General features: G+C 43.6%; 1 protein-coding gene across 3 annotated transcripts in view; it reads left to right on the top strand.

Moving 5' to 3' along the window:
- PTPRC (protein tyrosine phosphatase receptor type C) overlaps positions 1–19,531 on the top strand; it is a 414,848-nt gene extending 395,317 nt beyond the window's left edge. For all 3 annotated transcript variants that reach the window (XM_068240076.1, XM_068240078.1, XM_068240079.1), the window contains 7 exons: positions 266–356; positions 2,390–2,520; positions 4,078–4,215; positions 4,995–5,120; positions 6,697–6,872; positions 10,318–10,453; positions 17,251–19,531. In XM_068240076.1, coding sequence (XP_068096177.1) covers positions 266–356; positions 2,390–2,520; positions 4,078–4,215; positions 4,995–5,120; positions 6,697–6,872; positions 10,318–10,453; positions 17,251–17,499 — 1,047 coding nt within the window. In that variant the 3' untranslated portion in view covers positions 17,500–19,531. The remainder of the gene's footprint in view (positions 1–265; positions 357–2,389; positions 2,521–4,077; positions 4,216–4,994; positions 5,121–6,696; positions 6,873–10,317; positions 10,454–17,250) is intronic.
- The last annotated feature ends 3,643 nt before the right edge of the window (positions 19,532–23,174 follow it).

The raw sequence follows: 23,174 nt of genomic DNA on the forward strand, positions 1-23,174 counted from the left end.
TATTTTTCATCAAATATCTATGTAGCTGCTGTATAAACATTTTTTAAGAATCCTGGTTGTTGATAGTGAAAGCTAAAACTTCTCCAAACATGATTATTAGCTTTAGCTGAAATTAGTAGTTTGAAAATTGTTGTACGGTATACTTATCATGTTTGATTAAATGGAACTGTAAGCTATGGGCTACTAATCTCAAACTCTGCCTCCTGTGTAACACAAATTAACATATTAGAAGAATATTTTGCTTACCACATTTTAATTATTTCAGAGATTACCATCATATAGAAACTGGAGACCACAGACTGCAGGAAATCACCAAGATAACAAAGATAAGAACCAAAATTCATCGGTTATTCCATGTAAGTAATCGAAAGCCATTAATAGACAAGGGGATCTGTGGGGGAACTATTGTTTATTTCAGAAAAAGCAGTAACAAATCAGTAAAATTTGTACTCAGACAATCTTTTGAGCAGGGGTCCCCAAAAGTTTCGGGTTGAGGGCCGGGTCAACATACTTCAGACTGCTGGGGGGCCGGAGTATACATAAAATGATGTAGAAGTCTTTGCGGGCCAGACAGTGAAGCATATCCAGGTGACAATCTGCAGTGGACAGTAGTGCCACCTGATGTGGAATTTAATTTGGAAACCAGCGAATTACTGCTTTCTGGCTTCCATGTGCATGGGTGGAGCCAGCACTGCTATTCACCAATATTTAAAGATGTAACTGACCACGTCTATAAGTAATAGATTTTGTGTGTGTGTGTGTGTGTGTGGGGGGGGGGGGGCAGTAAAAAGGCCTCAGGGGGCCACATTCGGCCCGCGGGCCTTAGTTTGAGGACCACTGCTTTAGAGCATCACAACGCCCAGGCTCATGCCTTAGTGGGACTAGGTTTCTCAGCACAGCTTTAGATGAATATAGTTAGTTTGGGTGAAAGTGCCTGCTAATTGTAGCCACATTTTGCGTAGCGTGTCGCCCTGGGACCTGTCATTTTATTGGGTGGCTCAGGGGCCATATTACTCATAATAGCTGCTAAATGCACTATTAACATAGGCACCTATGGTGGCACCCATATTATTAGCTGTTAGGCATCAGTGGAGGGGAGGCATCTAAGGGTTTGGCATCATCGTGGGAGGGGGGGTTAGGATTAAGTATTGCCGAGGGGTGTCTAGGTTGGGCATCCGCAGTGGGTTTTTAGTCTGAGGCATCACCAGGGGGTGTATGTTTTAGGCTCAGGCATCACAGTGTTTTAGGCTTAAGCTTTGATGGAGGGTTGAGGCATTGAGTTGGATGGCTCATGTGAGAGTAAGGTAAGGTTAAGCTTACAGTAAGATATCAGATAATAACCACCATACAGGCTATCGTCACCAAAATTGTTAAGGGGAATAATGGAAACAAGAAAACATTTTTATTTTTCAAAAAGACCTTGTAGGTTTTGAGACGATCGATTTAAAAAAAAAAAAAAAAAGCAAAGGAAAAATGTTTTTTAAAAAGACAGTTTAAAAATAATTTTTCCTTTGCATTTTTAAAATTGATTTACTCAAACTACAAGGTGAAGATAGAATTTTCTAGTGGCTTTGCTATTAACCACTGTAGTCGGCATGAAATTGCGAAATTACAGTTCCTGATTACATTTCCAAATAAAATTAAGTGGAAAAATAAAATGTTAGTGGAATATCAGTCATTTTACTAGTGGCTTTCTCTGGCGCCCAAATGACTGTGGCGCCCTTTTTAAATGTGCACCCCCCCTTACTAGCTTGTCCAGTAAACCAGGTAATAAAAAATGAATAGAGATGGCCCGAACCGTTCGCCGGGCGAATCTCTCTGGGCCTTCTACTACTTCCGGGTCGCAATGACCCGGAGTAGTATGCCTGCGCTGTCCGGCGGAGCGCGTCCTAGATCGTGCTCCTGTTGCCGGGCCCTTTCTACGCATGAGCATGATGTCACTCATGACGTCATGACGTCATGCACATGCGCAGAAAGTGCCCGGCAACAGGAGCGCGATCTAGGATGCGCGCCGCCGGGCAGCGCAGGCGTACTACTCCGGGTCATTGCGACCCGGAAGTAGTAGAAGGCCCACAGATTTTAAGATGTTCGCCGGCGAATGGTTCGAGAACCGTTCGCAACATCTCTAAAAATGAATAATAGAGGAAAAAAATTGCAAAGCTTCTTGCAATTCAAAATAATGCTATGTTCCACACAATATACATAAAAAGATCCTGAACTTAGGACATCAGACATCTTGTTCATAGTGGACTTTTGCTTATTTTATACAATTAAATCTAATATTACACTTTATGTATAGCATACATTATATACATTATGTATAGTATTATATATAGCATGAGAAATTCAAGTTTCCCACTAACTGTAAGGCTGTTTCTGTTCAACACAGATGAATTTAACCGTGTTCTGATCAAGTTGGAAGATGAACCTGAACAGGAACAGACAGAAGATTCTGAGATGTCTTCAGATGAGGACAGTGACTATGAAGAGTCTTCCTACATCAATGCCTCATATATAATAGTAGGTTTATTTACATCTATGGCAGCTATTCTCCAGATTTATTAAAATACCAGTATAAAGATAATTTTTGCTATTCTGCGACTGGTATTCATTTAGCAGAATCAGAAGTGAGGGTTTTATTTTGTTGCAAAAAAGGGTAACAGAGTGTAAGCATGTTTGGTGTAGTTATATTTTATGGTGTATTATATTTTACAGTAAAATACCTCGACAACTACAGAAAATACTGCAAAAGAGAAGTGCTACTTCTTGCTGTAAAATCAAGTTTACAAAAAAGTGTTTGTCTATGTTGCATAATTTACAGTTGCAAAATATAATGTAATATTATATAACCCTGGATGTACAATGTCATTGGTTATGAGTCGCTATCTTCTAGGCTAATCCTCTTATATAAAAGAGGTCTCTGTGTCCCAGGGTGTGTGTGTGTGTGTGTGTGTGTGTGTGTGTGTGTGTGTGTGTGTGTGTGTGTGTGTCCGTGCTTTGTGCAACTGCGCATGTGCAGGGACGCAGAGACACGGAGGAGGCGTGACCGCGGCTTGTAGGGGAGGACGGGGCCAAGAGACGGGTGGGTGTGTGCGTGCGTGCGGCGACGTGTGAGCAGTGGATGTGTGCGCGTGGCAGGCGCATGTGCAGCGACAGAGCTAGAGCCCGTTTTCTAACAGGCTTAGGTCAGCTAGTCTTAGAATGTTTTCCCAAGATCCTTTTAATGTTTCATGTTTACCTTTAATGTGTCTTTAAAGAGACTCCGTAACAAAAATTGCATCCTGTTTTTTATCATCCTACAAGTTCCAAAAGCTATTCTAATGTGTTCTGGCTTACTGCAGCACTTTCTGCTATCACAGTCTCTGTAATAAATCAACTTATCTCTCTCTTGTCAGACTTGTCAGGCCTGTGTCTGGAAGGCTGCCAAGTTCTTCAGTGTTGTGGTTCTGTGATGAATCTCCCCCATCCAGGCCCCTCTCTGCACACTGCCTGTGTATTATTTAGATTAGAGCAGCTTCTCTCTTCTCTCTTATCTTTTACAAGCTGGATAAATCCTCCTCTGAGCTGGCTGGGCTTTCACATACAGAGGAATTGCATACAGGCAGAGCTGTCTGCACTCTGCAGGAAGAAACAGCCTGACACTTCAGTGCATGAGAACAGGGGGAAAGAAACACACAAATGATCTCTTGAGATATAAAAGGAAGGCTGTATACAGCCTGCTTGTGTATGGATGTATTTTCTATGTGTGGACATACTGTACATCAACCTACTTCCTGTTTTGGTGGCCATTTTGTTTGTTTATAAACAAACTTTTTAAAACTGTTTTTAACCACTTTTAATGCGGCGAGGCGCAGCAAAATTGTGACAGAGGGTAATAGGAGATGTCCCCTAACGCACTGGTATGTTTACTTTTGTGCGATTTTAACAATACAGATTCTCTTTAAGGCACATTTCTGGTGGATTTTTTTCAGTCTAAGCTGTTTATGTGGTGCTACATTTCATTTTATTTGTGGGTGCTTTTTGTTATAAGCCAGAGAGCAATCAAATTAAGTTATAATGTATTTTGTGTTGTTTCAGGGATACTGGGGAAATCGGGAGGTCATTGCTGCACAATCACCTCTGAAGAACACATTGCCCGACTTCTGGCGAATGATATTCCAGAAGAAAGTCAAAGTCATTGTTATGCTGAACACATCATCCAGCCAGGAGAGCGCTGTGAGTGGTGCTTCTTCATCAGATCTCCATTTTTAGGAATTTTCAGGATACCCCTACAAAACCATGCTTACTAGTCATAATACTAATCAGAGTGGACTTGCTGATAAAGTCATAATTTAGGATTAAAGGGACTCCGAGCAGTGCAGAAACTATGGGAAGATGCATATCATTTTAAAGCTCTCTTTCTCCTCTTTCCAATGATATAAAAACCCCCACCCTACGCCTTTTAGTTTTCGCTATTTTCGAGATTCAAATTGCCGCGGCCGCAATTTCAATCGCGAGAATAGAGAAAACTAAAAGGTGTAGGGCGACGATGTATGTGTCATCAGAAAGAGGAGAAAGACAGCTTTAAAATGATATCCATCTTTCCATAGTTACATTGTATTACACAGGGCGACTTTTTCTCAAAGTCAGCAGCTGCATTCAGCAGAATGGAGCTGCTGACTTTAGGAAAAAGTCGCCCTGTGTAATACAATGTAACTATGGGAAGATGGATATCATTTTAAAGCTCTCTTTCTCCTCTTTCTGACGACCCCTAAATCGTCGCCCTACACCTTTTAGTTTTCTCTATTTTCGCGATCGAAATCGCAGCCACGGCAATTTCAATCGCGAAAATAGCGAAAACTAAACGGTGAAGGGCGGTGGTTTATATATCATTGGAAAGAGGAGAAAGAGAGCTTTAAAATGATATGCATCTTTCCATAGTTTCTGCACTGCTCGGAGTCCCTTTAAAGTGTCTTTTCCATGTGAAAATTGGGGTGTTGTCTTTGTCTCTGCAGGAAGATAGCTGTGCTCCATACTGGAAGGAGAAAAGCAAGACATATGATGACCTGGAGGTAGAGCTCGCTAGTGAGAAATCACATGGTAGCTTTACTGAACGCTGTTTCCAGATCAGGCATCCCAAGGTAAGCCATGCTTGTCTTGATTATTAAAAGGTTCAAATTAATAGTCACTTAAAGAGACACTGAAGTGAAAAAAAACATATGATTGAATGAATTGGTTGTGTAGTACAGCTAAGAAATAAAACATTAGGAGCAGAGACATAAATCTAATATTGTTTCCAGTACCCAGGAAGAGTTAAAGAGACTCCGTAACAAAAATTGCATCCTGTTTTTTATCATCCTACAAGTTCCAAAAGCTATTCTAATGTGTTCTGGCTTACTGCAGCACGTTCTACTATCACCATCTCTGTAATAAATCAACTTATCTCTCTCTTGTCAGACTTGTCAGCCTGTGTCTGAAAGGCTGCCAAGTTCTTCAGTGTTGTAGTTCTGTGATGCATCTCCCCCCTCCAGGCCCCTCTCTGCACACTGCCTGTGTATTATTTAGATTAGGGCAGCTTCTCTCTTATCTTTTACAAGCTGGATAAATCCTCCTCTGAGCTGGCTGGGCTTTCACATACTGAGGAATTACATACAGGCAGAGCTGTCTGCACTCTGCAGGAAGAAACAGCCTGACACTTCAGTGGAAGATAGCTGCAGGGGGAAAGAAACACACAAATGATCTCTTGAGATTCAAAAGGAAGGGTGTATACAGCCTGCTTGTGTATGAATGTATTTTCTATGTGTGGACATACTGTACATCAACCTACTTCCTGTTTTGGTGGCCATTTTGTTTGTTTATAAACAAACTTTTTAAAACTGTTTATAACCACTTTTAATGCGGCGAGGAGCGGCGAAATTGTGACAGAGGGTAATAGGAGATGTCCCCTAACGCACTGGTATGTTTACTTTTGTGCGATTTTAACAATACAGATTCTCTTTAAGGAACTCAGTTGTTATCTATGCAAAAGAGCCACTGAGCTCCATGACTTTCAAAGTCGCAGAGAGCTCTGTCTTCTGAAGCTTATTATCTCAAGTGTCAGTCAATGAATTTTTTTTCCTGCAGAGGACAGTTCAAAAGTTCACTAGCCTGCTCTGTAAAATCATATAGAATGCTGAGTAGTGTGAACACTGCACATATTAGAGAATGATGCAATGTTATAAAAAAACTATATAACTGAAAATAAAAATATGGGAATATTTTCTTTGCTACTAATGTTCTAGTAATTATCCGTACTACACAACCAATCCATTATTTCATAACTTTTTTCGCTTCAGTTTCTCGTTAAAGGGAACCTGAAGTAAGAGGGGCATGCAGGCTGCCATATTTATTTTCTTTTAAAGATTACCAGTTGCTTAGCAGTGTTGCTGATATTGCTGGCATCAGTAGTTTCGGAATCAAACAGCTGTAACAAGCATGTGGCTTATCTAGTCAGACTTCAGTCAGAAACACCAATTCTGCATACTTGTTCAGTGTCAATGTCTGAACATGTTAGAGGCACAGGATCAGGACAGCCTGGTAATTTGCATTATTTAAAATTAAACAAGCATGCCATCCTCCAAATCCCTCTCACCTCAGGTTTCCTTTAAATGATTGATCATTTGACTTCCTATATATCATCTATAATAAGCTTTACTTCACAACATTATTCTGTTTCAGTGGAAAGATGTAAATAAAGTTTCCCAATTCCATTATGAAAAGTGGGACAAAACTCTTCCTACAGACACCAACGAGTTATTGGATATGATTGAGAAGATAAAGAAGGCCATTTCAAGCAAGAAAATAGGGGAACACCAAAGGCATGACAGATCTGTGCCTCTGCTGGTCCATTGCAGGTATTATTATTATTAGATAACATAGCCATGTCTGAAAGCGAAACCTTATCATTCGGAGAACTGGTAACCATGTATTAGTAGCTGAAACCGTCACACCCTTCTCCAAATAGCAGTGAAATGAGGGCATAAGTAGGGTAAGTGAGTTGTGCCCTTCCAGCAATGACAACAAGAGGGTAGGCTGCTTCCATGACATAGTGGTCTGCCTCCTAAAGATGAGGGACACTGGACTGCTAGCTGCCTGCTAAAGATGAGGGGCACTGGCCTGGGCTGGTAATAGGGAGGGGAGAAACAAAGTTAAAAACTGTTGACATGAGATTTATGTAGAAGCTGCCTCCGATTGCAGCTGGTAACTGGAGACAAAGTTGTTAATATAAGCTCTGGTAATAGGGTTACATTGTGGAATTGTGGACATTTACAGGAATCTTAAATCCCACTGCAAAGCTCCACAAGTCAATTTTTAGTATTTACGCATCTGAAAAAAACCCTCTGTTCTTGCTGTTTTAGGATCCTTTTTGAGGGACTAACTTCCTGCCTTATGTACATGACACCATACAATTTTGTGTTAGGTAGATGGTTTGATAGATAATTTCCGTCATGTCCGATATTATTTTTGATTGTTTTTCTGGTCGATTTCTCATAGAAGTGAATGTTAATAGATAAAAAATATGAGAGAATCGAGCAAGAAATCAACTGGAAAATCGAATCTAAAATTGACCGGACAGAAAATCGACTGAAAAAAACACGTGTACTTAGCATAAAACTTTTTTGAACATTACTCCAAGCGCAGTCAATTGTCTGACATCAATTGAACGCTGAGCTAAGGTCCTACTTAGCAAACTGTGTAGAGTTCCTGCCCATGTATGCATGGGTTTAACTTGGGTGCTACAGTTTACTGCCAATAACATAATGATATATTAACTGGCTGCCTCCACTCCAAGAGAATATATCGGCCTAACACTGAGTAGGAGACATAAAAATATGAACTAATTTAAGGACATGTGAGCAGAGATATAACTACAAATCATGGGGTTTCCAGCTTATTGGAACTTTGCTGATGTCTGGTTGGCTTTCCTGTCAGTGTGTCCTCATTCATCTCTCACTGCCAGTGCTACGTTCATAGGAATGTAGACAGTGGAGATGAATACAATGACAGGAGAGACATCCAGAGAGTGAGGTAGATAGGAGGTGATTACTGCAGATCCCAAGACAGTTAACATAAACAGCCTTATGTACCTCCCTGCACTATTCTGCATTGTCCCACTGATTCCAATTGATGATAATGGCAGCTCCCAAGTAGAGAACCTCTGAAAGACAAGGCCATGTCTGGCTACATATCCGTAAGCAGTGGCTGCATGGTGTAATGGTTAAGGGCTCTGCCTCTGACACAGGAGACCAGAGTTCAAATCTCAGCTCTGTCTGTTCAGTAAGCTAGCACCTATTCAGTAGGAGACCTTAGGCAAGTCTTCCTAACACTGCTACTGTCTATAGAGCATGCCCTAGTGGCTGCAGCTCTTGTGCTTTGAGTCCGCCAGGAGAAAAGTGTGATATAAATGTTATTTGTCTTGTCTACTTTTTCTCTTGTATTGAGCATAAATGGTAAATTTTAGGCCAGCTTCAGTTACGTTACTACTGTTGTGGTACAGTGGTTAGGGTCCTTGCCCACCACAAAGTGAGACCCGGGTTTAAATCCCAGCCAATGTGAGTTGGCTTTTATGCTACAAATCCTTAAAGGGAACCTAAACAGAGAAGGATATGGTTTTTTCCTTTTAAAATAATATCAGTTGCCTGAATCGCCTGCTGATCCTGTGTCTCTAATACTTTTAGCCACAGCCCCTGAACAAGCATGCAGATCAGGTGCTCTGACGGAAGTCAGACTGGATTAGCTGCATGCTTGTTTCAGGGTGTGATTCAGCCACTATTGCAGTCACAAAGATCAGCTGGACTGCCAGGCAACTGGTATTGTTTACAGGAAACATCCATATCACTCTCAGTTAAGGTTCCCTTTAAGCAACCTAATGTTTCTATTGCATTCAGCATAAATGGTAAATGTTAGGCCAGCTTCAGTTACTACTGTAGTGGTACAGTGGTTAGGGTGACTTGCCCACCACACAGTGAGATCTGGGTTCGATTCCCAGCCATGGTATGATGTAAACTGGTTTTTGAAATAGTATAATTCCCTGGCAGATCTCCGGTAGGAGGGAGGGAGCCCACAAGAGGCTAATTAAAATCTCCCTAGCAGAGTGTGTTGCAGCTGTCCCATAAGTAATTAGTGTAGGCAGACAACTGAGTCAAATGGTATAAGGACCTTGCTTGGAGGAGGGAGGGAGGGAGGGCGGGTCCTCCAGCAGTGAGAGAAGTGTGTTTGGCAATAATGTGTCTGCTGACAGTGATATGGAGGGTCAAAGTTTTGCTCAATAGAACATTATGGGGCGAATCGAACTTCCGCAAAAGTTCGCCTGATGCAGGCGAACGCGAACCCCCAAAGTTCGCCTGGAACCGTTCGCAGGCGAACCGTTCGCGACATCTCTACTCCCAAGTGATGGCAATAGTGACTACCAGGGGAGCACCAGGTTCCGCTATTAGGAGAGGGAGGGTAAGCCTTCAACGTTTTCTATAAAACACTAAAGAAAAAGTGTCAGCTCTGTATAAATGAATACACATTTTTCTTTAAAGTGATTTGTAATCACACCTAAAGCTTTAGGCAAGTCATACTGTATACTTTTATATGTTTTTCTTACTGATTAAAAAAAAATGTTTTGTCAAATAAAATGTTTAAATAGCAACACATTAGAAAAGCAACTCAGTTGATGAATTTTAATCAAAATATTGAAAAATAAATATTATGGAATTCTTGAAGAATATTAAATATAAAATTGACTAGGAATTTGCATAAAAATAACTAAGAATTTGAATGATCTGGAAATTATTAGATGCTCATTGACCATGTATATACACTATCTATCTCATCGGAGTTTGCGCAATATACTGTATATATATATATATATATATATATATATATATATACAGGTAGCCCCCAACGTACGAACGCCCGACTTACGAACGACCCGACGATACGAACGGCATGAATTCTATGATTCTGTGGGACCAAGTTAAACATTGAATTTTTTAAAATTGATTTTCTCAAAAACTACAAGTCCAATTATGAAAAAATCAAGAAAAAATGGCTTTTAGACTTGTATAAGCAGGTACAGGGGGCAGAGGTGACACTTAGAAGGACACTGGAGGCACAGAGGAGGTACAGGGGACAGAGATGGCAAAGTGTTCCGACTTGAGAACAGATTCAGGTTAAGAATAAACCTACAGTACCTATCTCGTTCGTTAACCAGGGACTACCTTGTATATGCATATCTATATACAAACACACACACAGATTTGCAGGTATTGTTACAGTAATCTTTGTCTCTTTTTCTTTTGTGTTGTACAGTGATGGAGCTCAGCTGACAGGAACATTCTGTGCTCTGTGGCACCTTCTAGAAAGTGCACAGGTGGAAGGAGTCATTGATGTCTTCCAGATTGTGAAAAATCTGCGCAGACAACGCCCAGGAATTGTATCTTCTTTTGTAAGTATGACATTGTAAATCAGGATGGTACAATTTCTTGGCTAAATGAATGCAACCAAAGAGTAAGCTTTTGGCATAGAAACCTTCCTCCATCTCCGATTATATATGATTTTGCTCTCCAACCTCGAAAAAACAACCTATGCACATACACAGGAACAGGAAAAGCAGCATGCATTGTGTTGTAGTTATTTACAACAACAGTATTATGTAAGAGAGAGACAGAGATGTGTTTCTTAAAGTGGACCTCCATCCTGATTTACAAGGTCCTGTAGCCACACTGTAAAATAAAGCTATAGTTACCAGCAGTGTCTTGTCCCATGAAGCCGAGCCCACATCACTCGACTTCTGGCGGCTGGCCCCACCTCCCCTCCTTGGCAAAAAAAAACGCAAAGCTATTTACTGCAGTTTACTGCAATGTTCAAGGAGCTTCTCTCAATCAGTGCAATAGAGGTTCAAGGAAGATATCTGTAAGTTAATTATTCCTATGAAAGATGGGTTGAAATTCTTTGGCAGTTCTTAATAAGACCTTCAGACATGCTGTAGGTAAAAAAAAAACGTGGGACTGAGCTGTACACCCAGTTCTGCTTATGTTGTTATATCTGGGAATGATGGTTACTTTATTGATTTGGGCATAGGCCATTGGAGACCTGCATATAAAAAGCTATCTTAAAGAAGTTATCAGGCAATCCTAAAGAAAATAAGTGCTACTTACCCGGGGCTTCCTCCAGCCCCAAGCTCCCAGCATGTCCCTCGCCGCAGCTCTGCAGTCTACACAGTCCGCTCCGGCCCACGTGGCAGTGATTGACAGCGCCGCTCGCGCAGGCACAGTACAGGCCAACCTGGAGGTTGCCCTGACGTCATCGCTGGGGACCGGGACGGAGCTGCGGCGAACGGCTGACTGCAGAGCTGCGGCGAGGGACATGCTGGGAGCTTGGGGCTGGAGGAAGCCCCAGGTAAGTAGCACTTATTTTCTTTAGGATTGCCTGATATCTCATTTAAGGCACTTCAAGTAGTTGTTTCAGTCTGTAACATCAGAGCAGATCCAATTGCACTGTATAATTTAGATAAATATAAGGTAATTTTTTTATGTGTCTGGAATGGACTCTTACTTAAACCAATTAAAAACTCACCCCTACAAATGGATATTTTTCAACCAGTGTTAGTAGTGACTCTAAAGAAAAGTTAGGAGAAGAAAGGTGGTAGAACCCTTGCAGTTGAGAAAACAAAGAAAAAAAAAAGGCCACAACATTTCATTTTGACAAAATACTTTCTATCACTGGTTTAAGCACATGATGCAGGGTAAATACACAGAAACGTACAATCATCTCCGAAACCACTCATAAATAATCAAATCAAGCAATGATCATTATGTAATGTTTTCATGTAACTTTAGATAGCTCTTTGCATAACCAGTACTGCACAATTACATAGCAAATAAACTCCAGCTTCTCCTAAATTCCTAAATTCTCTAAATTAAAAATGTCTGTCTAGCCTGTTCTTAGACCTATGATCATCTTTGATGAGCCCCTTTGCAGAAAGACAGAAAACCACTGTTGTAAAGTTACTTGGTGTAAATAATACAGCAAGTAGGCTTGGTGAATGAGATGAGAACACATGAAAATAATTCTTACAATGTATGCATGTACGTAAACTCATAAACTGTATTGTCATACTTTTGGCCTCTCACACAGGGTCCACAAGGTCATCTACATGCGTGCATCCCATTAGGCTTCTTATGCCCTTGTTTGCATGTCAGCACATAAAAGTCTATGGGGTTTATTCACTATAACAAATAGTGTGCCTTATCAGAGTTAACATGCCTCATCAGAGTTAACAAGCCTTATCAGAGTTAACATGCCTTATCAGGGTTAGTGTGCCTTATCAGAGTAGCATAGCGAGCGCTACAAACTTATGTCTGCTAATTGGCAATGACAAGAGCTCCGTTCCAATCACTTTAAAATACATTATCCCGCACTTTGATTGGCCCAATAGGCTGCCAGTTAAGTTTCCTGTCAAGCCTATTGGGCCAATCAAAGTGCGGGGATATTGTCCTTTAAAGTGATTGGACCTGCAGAGGCTCAGGGCAGGACAAGTGGAGCTCTTGTCATTGCCAATTAGCAGGCATAAGTTCATAGCGCTTGCTATGCTACTCTGATAAGGCATACTAACTCTGATAAGACACGCTAACTCTGATAAGGCACATTAACTCTGATAAGGCACGCTATTTGTTATAGGGAATCAACCCTGATGAGTATCTCCACAAATGCAGGTGAATTGTGCACCAAAACGCAGCTGCTGATCAGTCTGTCTGCTTAGCCTGCCCTGACTTCAACTTTTTACCTCAGCTACACCTGTTGCCCCCAGTCTGACCTCAGTCTGTCTCAACTCCACCCTGTCATTTACACATCGCCTGCTCTTACCTGTTACTGGTGGGGCCATCCTGGGTGCTGCAATCTGCTTGCTATTAGGCAGCAAAGTAGTCTGTCGCCCACTAGGGGTGATAGCCCATTATCCCTTGTGGGATGCTCTGGTGAAAACTCATCACTTAGACTCTATATCTTTGGTGAGCTCAGCCCACGCTAACCACTAGAGTCATCAGCACCTGAGAAAGCATTACATGAATATAAAATTATCCTTGTAACCATAATGGGGTATATGCACAAAAGTTTGGTAAACTTAAAGGGAACCTAAACTGAGAAGGATATGGATTTTTCATTTTAAAATAATACCAGTTGGCTGACTCGTCTGCTGATCCTGTGTCTCTAATGCTTTCAGCCACAGCCCCTCAACAAGCATGCAGATCAAGTGCTCTGACTGAAGTCAGACTGGATTGGCTGCATGCTTGTTTCGGGTCTGTGATTCAGCCACTACAGCAGCAAAAGAGATCAGCAGGACTGCCAGGCAACTGGTATTGTTTAACCACTTGCCGACTGCCCACTGCACAGAGGCGGCCGGCAAGTGGATCCCGCAAGGACCGCCGCATGCACAGAGGCGGCGGTCCTTGTACGGGCATGGGCGGAGCGATCGCGTCATCCGTGACGCAATCCTCCGCCGGGGATCGATAGCCGGCAATTTAGCCTCCAGCTCGCCGGCCAATTAGCAGCGCCGGCGAGCGGAGGAATACAGATTTCCGCCTATCAACATGTATAAGGCACTTTGTTAGGTAAACAAAGTGCCTTATACAGGCTTTCTCCTCGCCTCGTGGTCTCATTGTTCCAGAGACCACCATCGAGGAGGAAGTCATTGTAAGTATACACAACACAGCTGTTTTTTTTTGCCCACAGCCCCCCTGATCTCCCACCCCAGCCTTCAAACCCCCCCTGATCACCCCAGCAGACCCCTGCCAGCACCCTTGCACCCCACTAACCCCCCCCCCACCTGCCACTAACTATTGACGCTATCCCTTAGTTTAGGTCCCTAACTGCCTCCTAATCACCCCTGATCCCCCCCACCTTTAGATCACCCCTAGACCCCATCCCAGACTACCCCCCTGTATACTGTATACATCTGTATACAGCTAGCTTACCCCCTGATCCCTCTCTGATCCCCCTCTGATCACCTGTCTATCACCTGTCCATCACCCCTTAGCACCCCCACCCATCAGAGCAGACCCTAACTGCCCCGCGGGGGCAACCGATCACCTGCCCAGACCCTCCATTGCCCTCAGACCCCCCTCCTGATTACATCCCCTGCGCATTGTTTACATCTGTCCTCCCCAGCAATCACTAACTGATCTTCGATCAGTAACCCCCTGTGTCTGCCTCTCATCAGATCCGTGACTCAGTCTGCCCCGTGCGGGCTCCTGATCAACCCCCCACTGCCTTGTGATTGTTTGATTGCCTCTGAGACCCCACTTCCCGTCACCCCCAACCCCACCCTCCCCCCCACCACCTCCAACCACCACCTTCCGAGTGCATCAGATTTGCTTGTGCTGTGATTGGATTCGATTGTGCTGTAATTGTATTTGATTGTCCCGTGATCGGCTTTGATTGTCCCGTGATTGTTTGATTGCCTCTGAGACCCCACTCGCAACCACCCCCAATACCTCTCAAATACTCCCTTTTGCTAGGTAGGTGCTCTTTTTTTCTGGGTAGACTCGGAGGAAAACCCCATAAATTTAGCAGTCCACAATGGCAAGAAGGGGGCTTTCCGATGAGGAGGTATACAGGTACATGGACCAGTCGGATGAGAGCTTTTGGGTAGACTCAGACGACGAATCATCCGGGTCCGAATTTGAACCTGTGGAAAGCAGTGGTTCTCTGACCGAAAGTGATGACAAGGTTTTGGTCCCGGCTAGAGCCAGGCGTACCAGACCCCATGTCGTTAGACCGCAGGTGGCGCAGGATCCGCCTCAAGGGCAGCAGGGTGGTGCTAGCGCTGATGATAGTTTTCTTGGTGAGGCAGGCACCAGCAGCGCAGCATCTCCTGGACTTAGTACCAGTACTTCCGTAGACCCTGGTGAAGTGGTGAGCGCCAGCATGGAAGTTGAAACTGGTACGGTGGTACGTGCAGTAGTACCCCCGTCGCAGCCACCAAGAAGAAGACGGGCCCGTAGTACCCATAGACTCCCAGAGGTGCTGGCACATCCAGATTGGCAATCCCCTGATTCCGCCGCACCGGTAGTGCCCCCTTTCACCGCCCAGTCTGGAGTCCAGGTGGTGACAGCTCATCTAGGAACGGCCCTAGACTTTTTGCAGCTGTTCATCACCCAGGTTCTCTTGGACTTAATTGTGGTTGAGACCAACCGTAAAGCCACACAATTCATCACCGAGCACCCGGAGAGCAGCTATGCCCAGCCTTTCTGGTGGAAACCAGTCCAAGTTTCCGCCATTAAAATCTTTTTGGCCCTTATCTTTCACTTGGGACTAATAAAACAAAATATTGTCATTTACAGAGAGATTTCTCCCACCCAGCATGGGTATGTGTAAAAATACACCCCAAAACACATTATACTACTTCTCCTGAGTACCGCAATACCACATGTGTGGCATTTTTTTGCAGCCTAACTGCGCTAAGGGGTCCAAAGTCCAATGAGCACCTTTAGGCTTTACAGGGGTGCTTACAATTAGGCACCCCCCAAAATGCCAGGACAATAAACACACCCCACAAATGACCCCATTTTGGAAAGTAGACACTTCAAGGTATTCAGAGAAGGGCATGGTGAGTCCGTGGCAGATTTCATTTTTTTTTGTCGCAAGTTAGCAGAAATGGAAACTTTTTTTTTTTGTCACAAAGTGTCATTTTCCTCTAACTTGTGACAAAAAAATAATATCTTCTATGAACTCACTAAGCCTCTCAGTGAATACTTTGGGGTGTCTTCTTTCCAAAATGGGGTCATTTGGGGGGTATTTATACGATCCTGTAATTCTAGCCCCTCATGAAACATGTCAGGTGGTCAGAAAAGTCAGAGATGCTTGAAAATGGGAAAAGTCACTTTTTGCACCATAGTTTGTAAATGCTTTTACCCAAACCAATAAATATAGGCTAAATGGTTTTTTTTTTAATCAAAAACATGTTTGTCCACATTTTTCGTGCTGCATGTATACAGAAATTTAACTTTATTTGAAAAATGTCAGCACAGAAAGTTAAAAAAATCATTTTTTTGACAAAATTCATGTCTTTTTTGATTAATATAATAAAAAGTAAAAATCGCAGCAGCAATCAAATAGCACCAAAAGAAAGCTGTATTAGTGACAAGAAAAGGAGCCAAAATCCATTTAGGTGGTAGGTTGTATGAGCGAGCAATAAACCGTGAAAGCTGCAGTGGTCTGAATGGAAAAAAGGGCTCTGATCCTTAAGAGGAGGGGGGGGGGGAGGGGGTAAAGCCCACAGTCCTCAAGTGGTTAAAAGGAAATTTAGGTTCCCTTTAAAGTGTGCATGTTAAGTTCACAGAGTTTACACACATTACATAGATACAACGCTTACATTACTTGTTATACAAGTAATGTGACTGTTGCATGTGTTTTGCAAGTTATGCTTTTTGCATAACTCACTACATAAATTGCATTAACCTGGAAAACTTGCCAAACAGTAAGTTGCGCATATGACCCAATTATATAACAGTCACTAAAGCTTCTGCTTTATAAATGTATAGAGCAGGGGTAAAGAACCTTTTTGGCTGAGAGAGCCATAAACGCCACATATTTTAAAATGCAATTCCGTGAGAGCCATACAATATTTTTCAAACTGGGACAGTAGGGCTCACGTCCCTGTTGCCATGGTGATGTGTATACAGTTTATCCGCCAGGCAGCGGAAGTGTCAGACACGTCATCAGCTTCTCTTGGGTTTCAGCAACATCAGCAATTTCCCCGAGAGCCAGACAGGAGAAATACTGACTAACAGCTTGTACAATTAGCTAGCTTACTTGGGGGTTGGTTCACTTTGTAGGACGAGATCCACAAACTTTGATTGGCCCAATAGGCTGCCTGTCACTTGACAGGTAGCCTCTTGGGCCAAATTGCGGAGATCTAGTCCTACAAAGTCACTGGACCTGACAGGGTCCAGAGTGGGACAATTGGAGCAGCCGTTCGTTTTGGAGTAGGGTGAGTAAGTAAGTAGTGCATGCTACAGCAGTAGCGTGCCTATTTTGAAAATTGTATTTGCGCTGCCACACTAAGCTGCGCTGCTTGATCATTGTAGCTTATTGAATCAACCCCTACTGAGCCAGATGTAGCCATCAAAAGAGCCACATATGGCTCCCGAGCCATAGGTTCCCTACCCCTGCTATAGAGGATCAGGATACCTGACCATTGCAGTCACTTACAAGGCAGTACTAATATTCTTCATTTTATTTTAGGAACAGTATGAATTCCTGTATGACACACTGGCCAGCAAGGCTCCTGCTCAGAATGGTGAAATTAAGGCACCCACAAAACAAGAAGTGAAAGTGGAGATCCAAAAGGTATTAGAGAATAAAGAGACCCCAGATTCCACCAGAATTTCAATAGAAGAGACCCCTTCCAAACCCAAAGACGATGATGACACAACCGCCAATGGCACCAGTGATGCAGCATTCACGGAAGTGACTCTGAGAATAGATGAATAACAAGTAAAGCAATTGTACAGAAAGGATCTATCTGTGGAATTCAAAGCCATCAAACATTGAGCAACAAGCAAATATGCAAATTAAGTGTGCATACTTATCAAGTAGATACAGTGTACATTCTATCAAAAATATGCCTTGTCACCTGTGCAATAACATGCAGTGGCGTACCTAGGGTAATGGGGCTACATTGTGCGGCTGCGCTGAAAAATGGGTGTGGGCATGGACCAAAATGTGGGTGTGGTCACGGGTGGAGACAAATTTACATGAACTTACCAATGGTGGGACATTAGATTAGGACAGTGGTGGCGAACCTTTTGGAGGCCGAGTGCCCAAACTGCAACCCAAAAGTCACTTATCTATCGCAAAGTGGCAACAGCAATTTAAACTAAATACAAACATTTTAACTCATACGTGAACATTATGGAAAATCCAAGTTGAAAATAAACTGTGAAGATAAACAATTTCATCCATCCTACTCCTGAAAAATGTATTGTTTTAGAAACCCCCTCCCCCCAGTTTTAATTTTCTGTTTTAAAAAGCTAAAAAAGTAGGTTTAAGGCTATTGTCTCATATGATTATGATTCAGCTTTTCCCATAGTCTCACAGTTAGCAATCATGAGGCCCCCAACAAGACAAATTCAGCAATCATGAGGCCCCCAACAAGACAAATTCAAAAATCTTGAGGCACCCAACAAATCATGAGGCCCCCAACAAGACAGATTCAGCAATCATGAGGCCACCAACAAGACAAATTCAGCAGTCATAAGGCACATAAATAGACAGCATTTCACATAAATGGGCAGAATGCCCCCTTAATATGGTAGACACCTCTCACCTGGCTTCTGAATTCTCCTCTACTGGCTGCTGTGCCTGGCTGGCAATACTGTGTGGACTGAAAGGCCTGGCAGTGATGCTGTGGCCTGGCTGGGGGTGATGCTGTGGCCTGACTGGCGGTGATGCTGTGGCCTGACTGGCGGTGATGCTGTAGCCTGACTGGCGGTGATGCTGTGGCTCGGCTGGCGGTGATGCTGTGGCTGGCGGTGATGCTGTGGCTGGCCTGGCTGGCGGTGATGCTGTGGCTGTGCCTGGCTGGTTGAAGTAAATGCTGGCCTGACTGGGGTTGATGCTGTGGCCTTTTTGCCAGCGATTCTGGGCTGGTTGGCTGGTGGTGATGTTGGGCTGGCTGGCCTAGATAGTTTAGGTAGTGAGAGGTGCCCCCTAGTTTAGGTAGCGCCAGGAGCCAGTGTAGGTAGTATAGTAGTCCCCAGTACAGCTAGTATAGTGGCCCCCAGTATAGTGGCCCCCAGTATAGCTAGTATAGTTGCCCCCAGTAAGTATAGCTAGTATAGTTGCCCCCAGTAAGTATAGCTAGTATAGTTGCCCCCAGCCAGTATAGCTAGTATAGTTGCCCCCAGCCAGTATAGCTAGTATAGTTTCCCCCAGCCAGTATAGCTAGTATAGTTGCCCCCAGTAAGTATAGCTAGTATAGTTGCCCCCAGCCAGTATAGCTAGTATAGTTGCCCCCAGCCAGTATAGCTAGTATAGTTGCCCCCAGTAAGTATAGCTAGTTTAGTTGCCCCCAGTAAGTGTAGCTAGTATAGTTGCCCCCCGCCAGTATAGTTGCCCCCCGCCAGTATAGTTGCCCCCAGCCAGTATAGTTGCCCCCAGTAAGTATAGCTAGTATAGTTGCCCCCAGTAAGTATAGCTGGTATAGTTGCCCCCAGTAAGTATAGCTAGTATAGTTGCCCCCAGTAAGTATAGCTAGTATAGTTGCCCCCCGCCAGTATAGCTAGTATAGTTGCCCCCAGTAAGTATAGCTAGTATAGTTGCCCCCAGTAAGTATAGCTAGTGTAGTTGCCCCCCGCCAGTATAGTTGCCCCCAGCCAGTATAGTTGCCCCAAGTAAGTATAGCTAGTATAGTTGCCCCCAGTAAGTATAGCTAGTGTAGTTGCCCCCCGCCAGTATAGTTGCCCCCAGCCAGTATAGTTGCCCCAGTAAGTACAGCTAGTATAGTTGCCCCCAGGAGGGTGAAAGCAGCGCTAGAAGGAGGGGCAGTGGGGGCAGCGGTGGGGAGGGGGGAAATATCCTCCCCCCTCCCTCACCTGGGACCCCTCCTTCTGCCTCTCTCCCCCTCCATAACTAACTGTCGGGAAGTGCGGGGCGGCCGGAGGCGTGCTAAGAATTACTCACCTCATTTCCGCGTTCCAAGCGTGGAGCGCAGAGTCATGTCGTTACAGGTCTCCGCCTTCAATGCCGCCCACTGTGCTTCCACTAATCAGGAGGCACAGTGGGCGGCATTGAAGGCGGAGACCTGTAACGACATGACGCTGTGGCTGCGCTCCACGCTTGGAACGCGGAAATGAGGTGAGTAATTCTTAGCACGCCTCCGGCCGCCCGCACTTCCCGACAGTTAGCTAGAGGCAGAAGGAGGGGTCCCAGGTGAGGGAGGGGGGGATATTACCCCCCTCCCCACAGCTGCCCCCACTGTCCCTCCTTCTAGCGCTGCTTTCACCATCTGCTGTGGGGGGTCGTGGTGACACCCCCCTGGGTGTCTGACACCCGGTGCGCCCCGCCCCCCTGCGCCCTATGATAGGGACGCTACTGATAACATGGCCTCTAAGGAAGCCAAGTGCTTAACGAGCCACCATGAATGATAGAATCTGCAAAAAGAAGCAGGGATGCTGTAAATATATGCATACACTATGAAGAATAATCATAGCACTTTACATTCCACAACAACAGCTGAATGTGTTGCCACACAACATTGAGTATACATGACACATAAACACATTGAACAGGGCAAATTCTGAAACCAATCGTATTGATTAATGTAATTTATAAGTGTTACCTTTGGAGGTAACTCATATTAAAGAAAAACAAAACATTTGTGTAGGTGTACTTGAGCAGATGTCCATAGAAGATGGCCAATTCCAGAAAGTTTATAGTTTGAAATGTTAGTATGGAGAGGGTTTCTGAACTTTCAAGGTTTTTATTATTGTCTGTGTCTCCACTAACCCTCACGTCCTGTGCCTGGGACCTCCAGGGAGCTTTGAGGGTTTCATATACAGTACTCTTATGAACATGAAATTAGAGACAGTCATGGAAATCTGTTGTTAGTTTTAACCCTTCCCCACTGTAAAAAAATAAATAAAAATGTTTTATTTGCTGCTATTTTATCCCTCCTGGAGAGATTTTGCCATTTGGACAGGATTTTTTTCCCTGGAATTGGACTTTAAGACCTCTGCTACCTTATACTGCCTGTTAGCAGAGTTGGGGTCTCATACTAACATCATGTGAACTGCAAAGACTAACCTCCTCATGAAAACAAATGGTTTCTACTGTAATGCAGGCATTTTTGGATAGGTTGACTGGCACCTATTCTTTTTACTTTGTGTGTCACATGATGATACCCGAGTGAGCCATTCACAGTGGGTAAGATTCCAGAGAGAAGATGAAGCAAGCTGTATCGCTGTTCCAAGCACATTTGTCCCATAAAATGGGTTTTCTGTCTACTACCACTTTACTTCTGTACACTGTTTATATTCCCTTATCAACCTGATTACAGTTAAAAAGGTATCTTAACCAAAGGTACGCGTCATCTACATGATGACACATACCCTCGTACGCGTCATCGCGGTACTTCTGCTCTCTCTTGACGCGACTTACAAATGTAAACAGGAAGTGCTTCAGAGAGAGGGCAGAAGTACCAGATGGTACTAGCGCCTGTGATCTCCGGCTGCCCGCTTCCTGCCCTCCTCATGCCAGGTACTTTGGGGGACTTCAATGTAATTTTATAGGGTCCAGCAGAAGGGAGAGCTTAGCGGGGAGGGGTGGGGGGCATTTCCGCCCCCCCCCCCCCCCGCGTGCTCGGGGCATGCTCTCCCTTTATGCTGGGACCCTATAGGGGGCTTTGTTCGGCTGGACACGGCTGTGTTCGGCCGAACACAGAAGGCCTGTTCGGGTTTGGGCAGCGTGGCCGAGCACCCTCCTGAACAGTGGCGAACACTGTTCGCCCATCACTATTGTCGATTCACTTAAAGGATATAAACATTTTTTTTTAAATGCTGTATGTTAGGGCACACATTACAACTAGTACTAGGAGCAATTTACTTGTTCACACAGCTCTGCCTCTCTGCTGTACAATCCTCCAGATACATTTCCAGATACAGAAAGTATTGGCTCTGCAGGACTAGACCATGTTCTTGAACAGGGGGGTTTCTACCAACTCCTCAGTGTATAGTCTAGAATCACCTTGCTGAAAGAACCTTATTCAGGTGGTGGTAAGAGGTTAGGTTTTCAGCAATGTGTGTTTATTGTTTTCTCTTCTCTGACTGCTCACAAAGGCATTTTCAATGTCTTTATTACCCCCCCCCCCCTCCCAACATGGACAAGCAGCCAGAGCTTTGGAAGTTACACGTTGCAAAGCCAGACGTGTAACATTTCAAGCAACCAGTCAGTCAGGAGTGGTGTGTATACAACAAGGGATGAAATCTGTTACAACATAATAGGACAGACAATATTATCCAGTTCAGGTTTTCTGGATCACTCTGGATCTCTACTGGATATGCCTGGAGAAGTGTGGGGACCTTTAGCAAATCATGATCAGTGTTTGTCAAACATTGTTTTAACTGAGCAGCGACATGTTTTATATAATGTTTTAGCATGGTTTTCATATATTTGTTTCAAATCTATAACATTATTTTGCTTTTGTCTTAAAAGTTTTTTTCCATTAGCGTTTTATACAACCTCTAAAGAAAAGGATTAAAGAAGTTTAATATTCTGTAAAAATTGCAGATTATTATTTAACATGGATTTGTAAAGTTGCGGGACTTATTTTAATAAATGTTTATTTTATACTCACACTTAGCTTATTATTTGGTTATTATTTATATTTGTGTGAGAGAATAAAGCATTTCAACCAACTATATAAATTCATTGAATTCCAAGTTATCTCACATTGTTGAAGTGCTTAAAAAAATTATAATATATATTATAATATATATATATATATATATATATATATATATATATATATATATATATATATATATATATATTTCCAACCATCTCAGAATGCCTTTTGACAATATGGCTGCATGAAAATTCAAGAAGGCTGCAGTGTGACATCAGCAGGTCCAGTATGGCCTCTTTTCCATGTGCAGCTAAAGGAGGTGAATTCACTTCCTGTCAGCTGCTCATGTTCACCAGCTGGGGCTCGGCATTTGCAAGCATTCATCATGCGGGCAAATGCCCAGGCAGTTAACCAACCACAGTTTACAGAGGAAATCCATACAAACATAGGAAGAACATACATACTGTATATACTATAGGTAAGGATCTGACCAGGCCAGATAATGAACCTGGAACTCCTAATACTGTAAGGCAAAAGCACTAGCCAGGGTTGCCAACCGTACGTCCAGGGCCGGATTTACCATAAGGCACACTAGGCGCGTGCCTAGAGGCGGAGCTTTTGTGAAAGGCGGGTCAGTAGCCGCCCAAAGTGTCCCCTTGTCTCTCTCCCTCCAGACAGCAGAGCACCGTTAGCACAGCCAGTAGCAGAGGATGGAGAGGCGCAGCTCCGTGCACCGCATTCCTCTCCGCTCTGATTTCCCACACGCTGTCCTGAAGTGACTGACAGCCCCTGACAGTGACGCCCTCCCTGTCGCATGCCGCGG

Source organism: Hyperolius riggenbachi, chromosome 6 (assembly GCF_040937935.1).
Source record: "Hyperolius riggenbachi isolate aHypRig1 chromosome 6, aHypRig1.pri, whole genome shotgun sequence".
NCBI classification, from domain to species: domain Eukaryota; kingdom Metazoa; phylum Chordata; class Amphibia; order Anura; family Hyperoliidae; genus Hyperolius; species Hyperolius riggenbachi.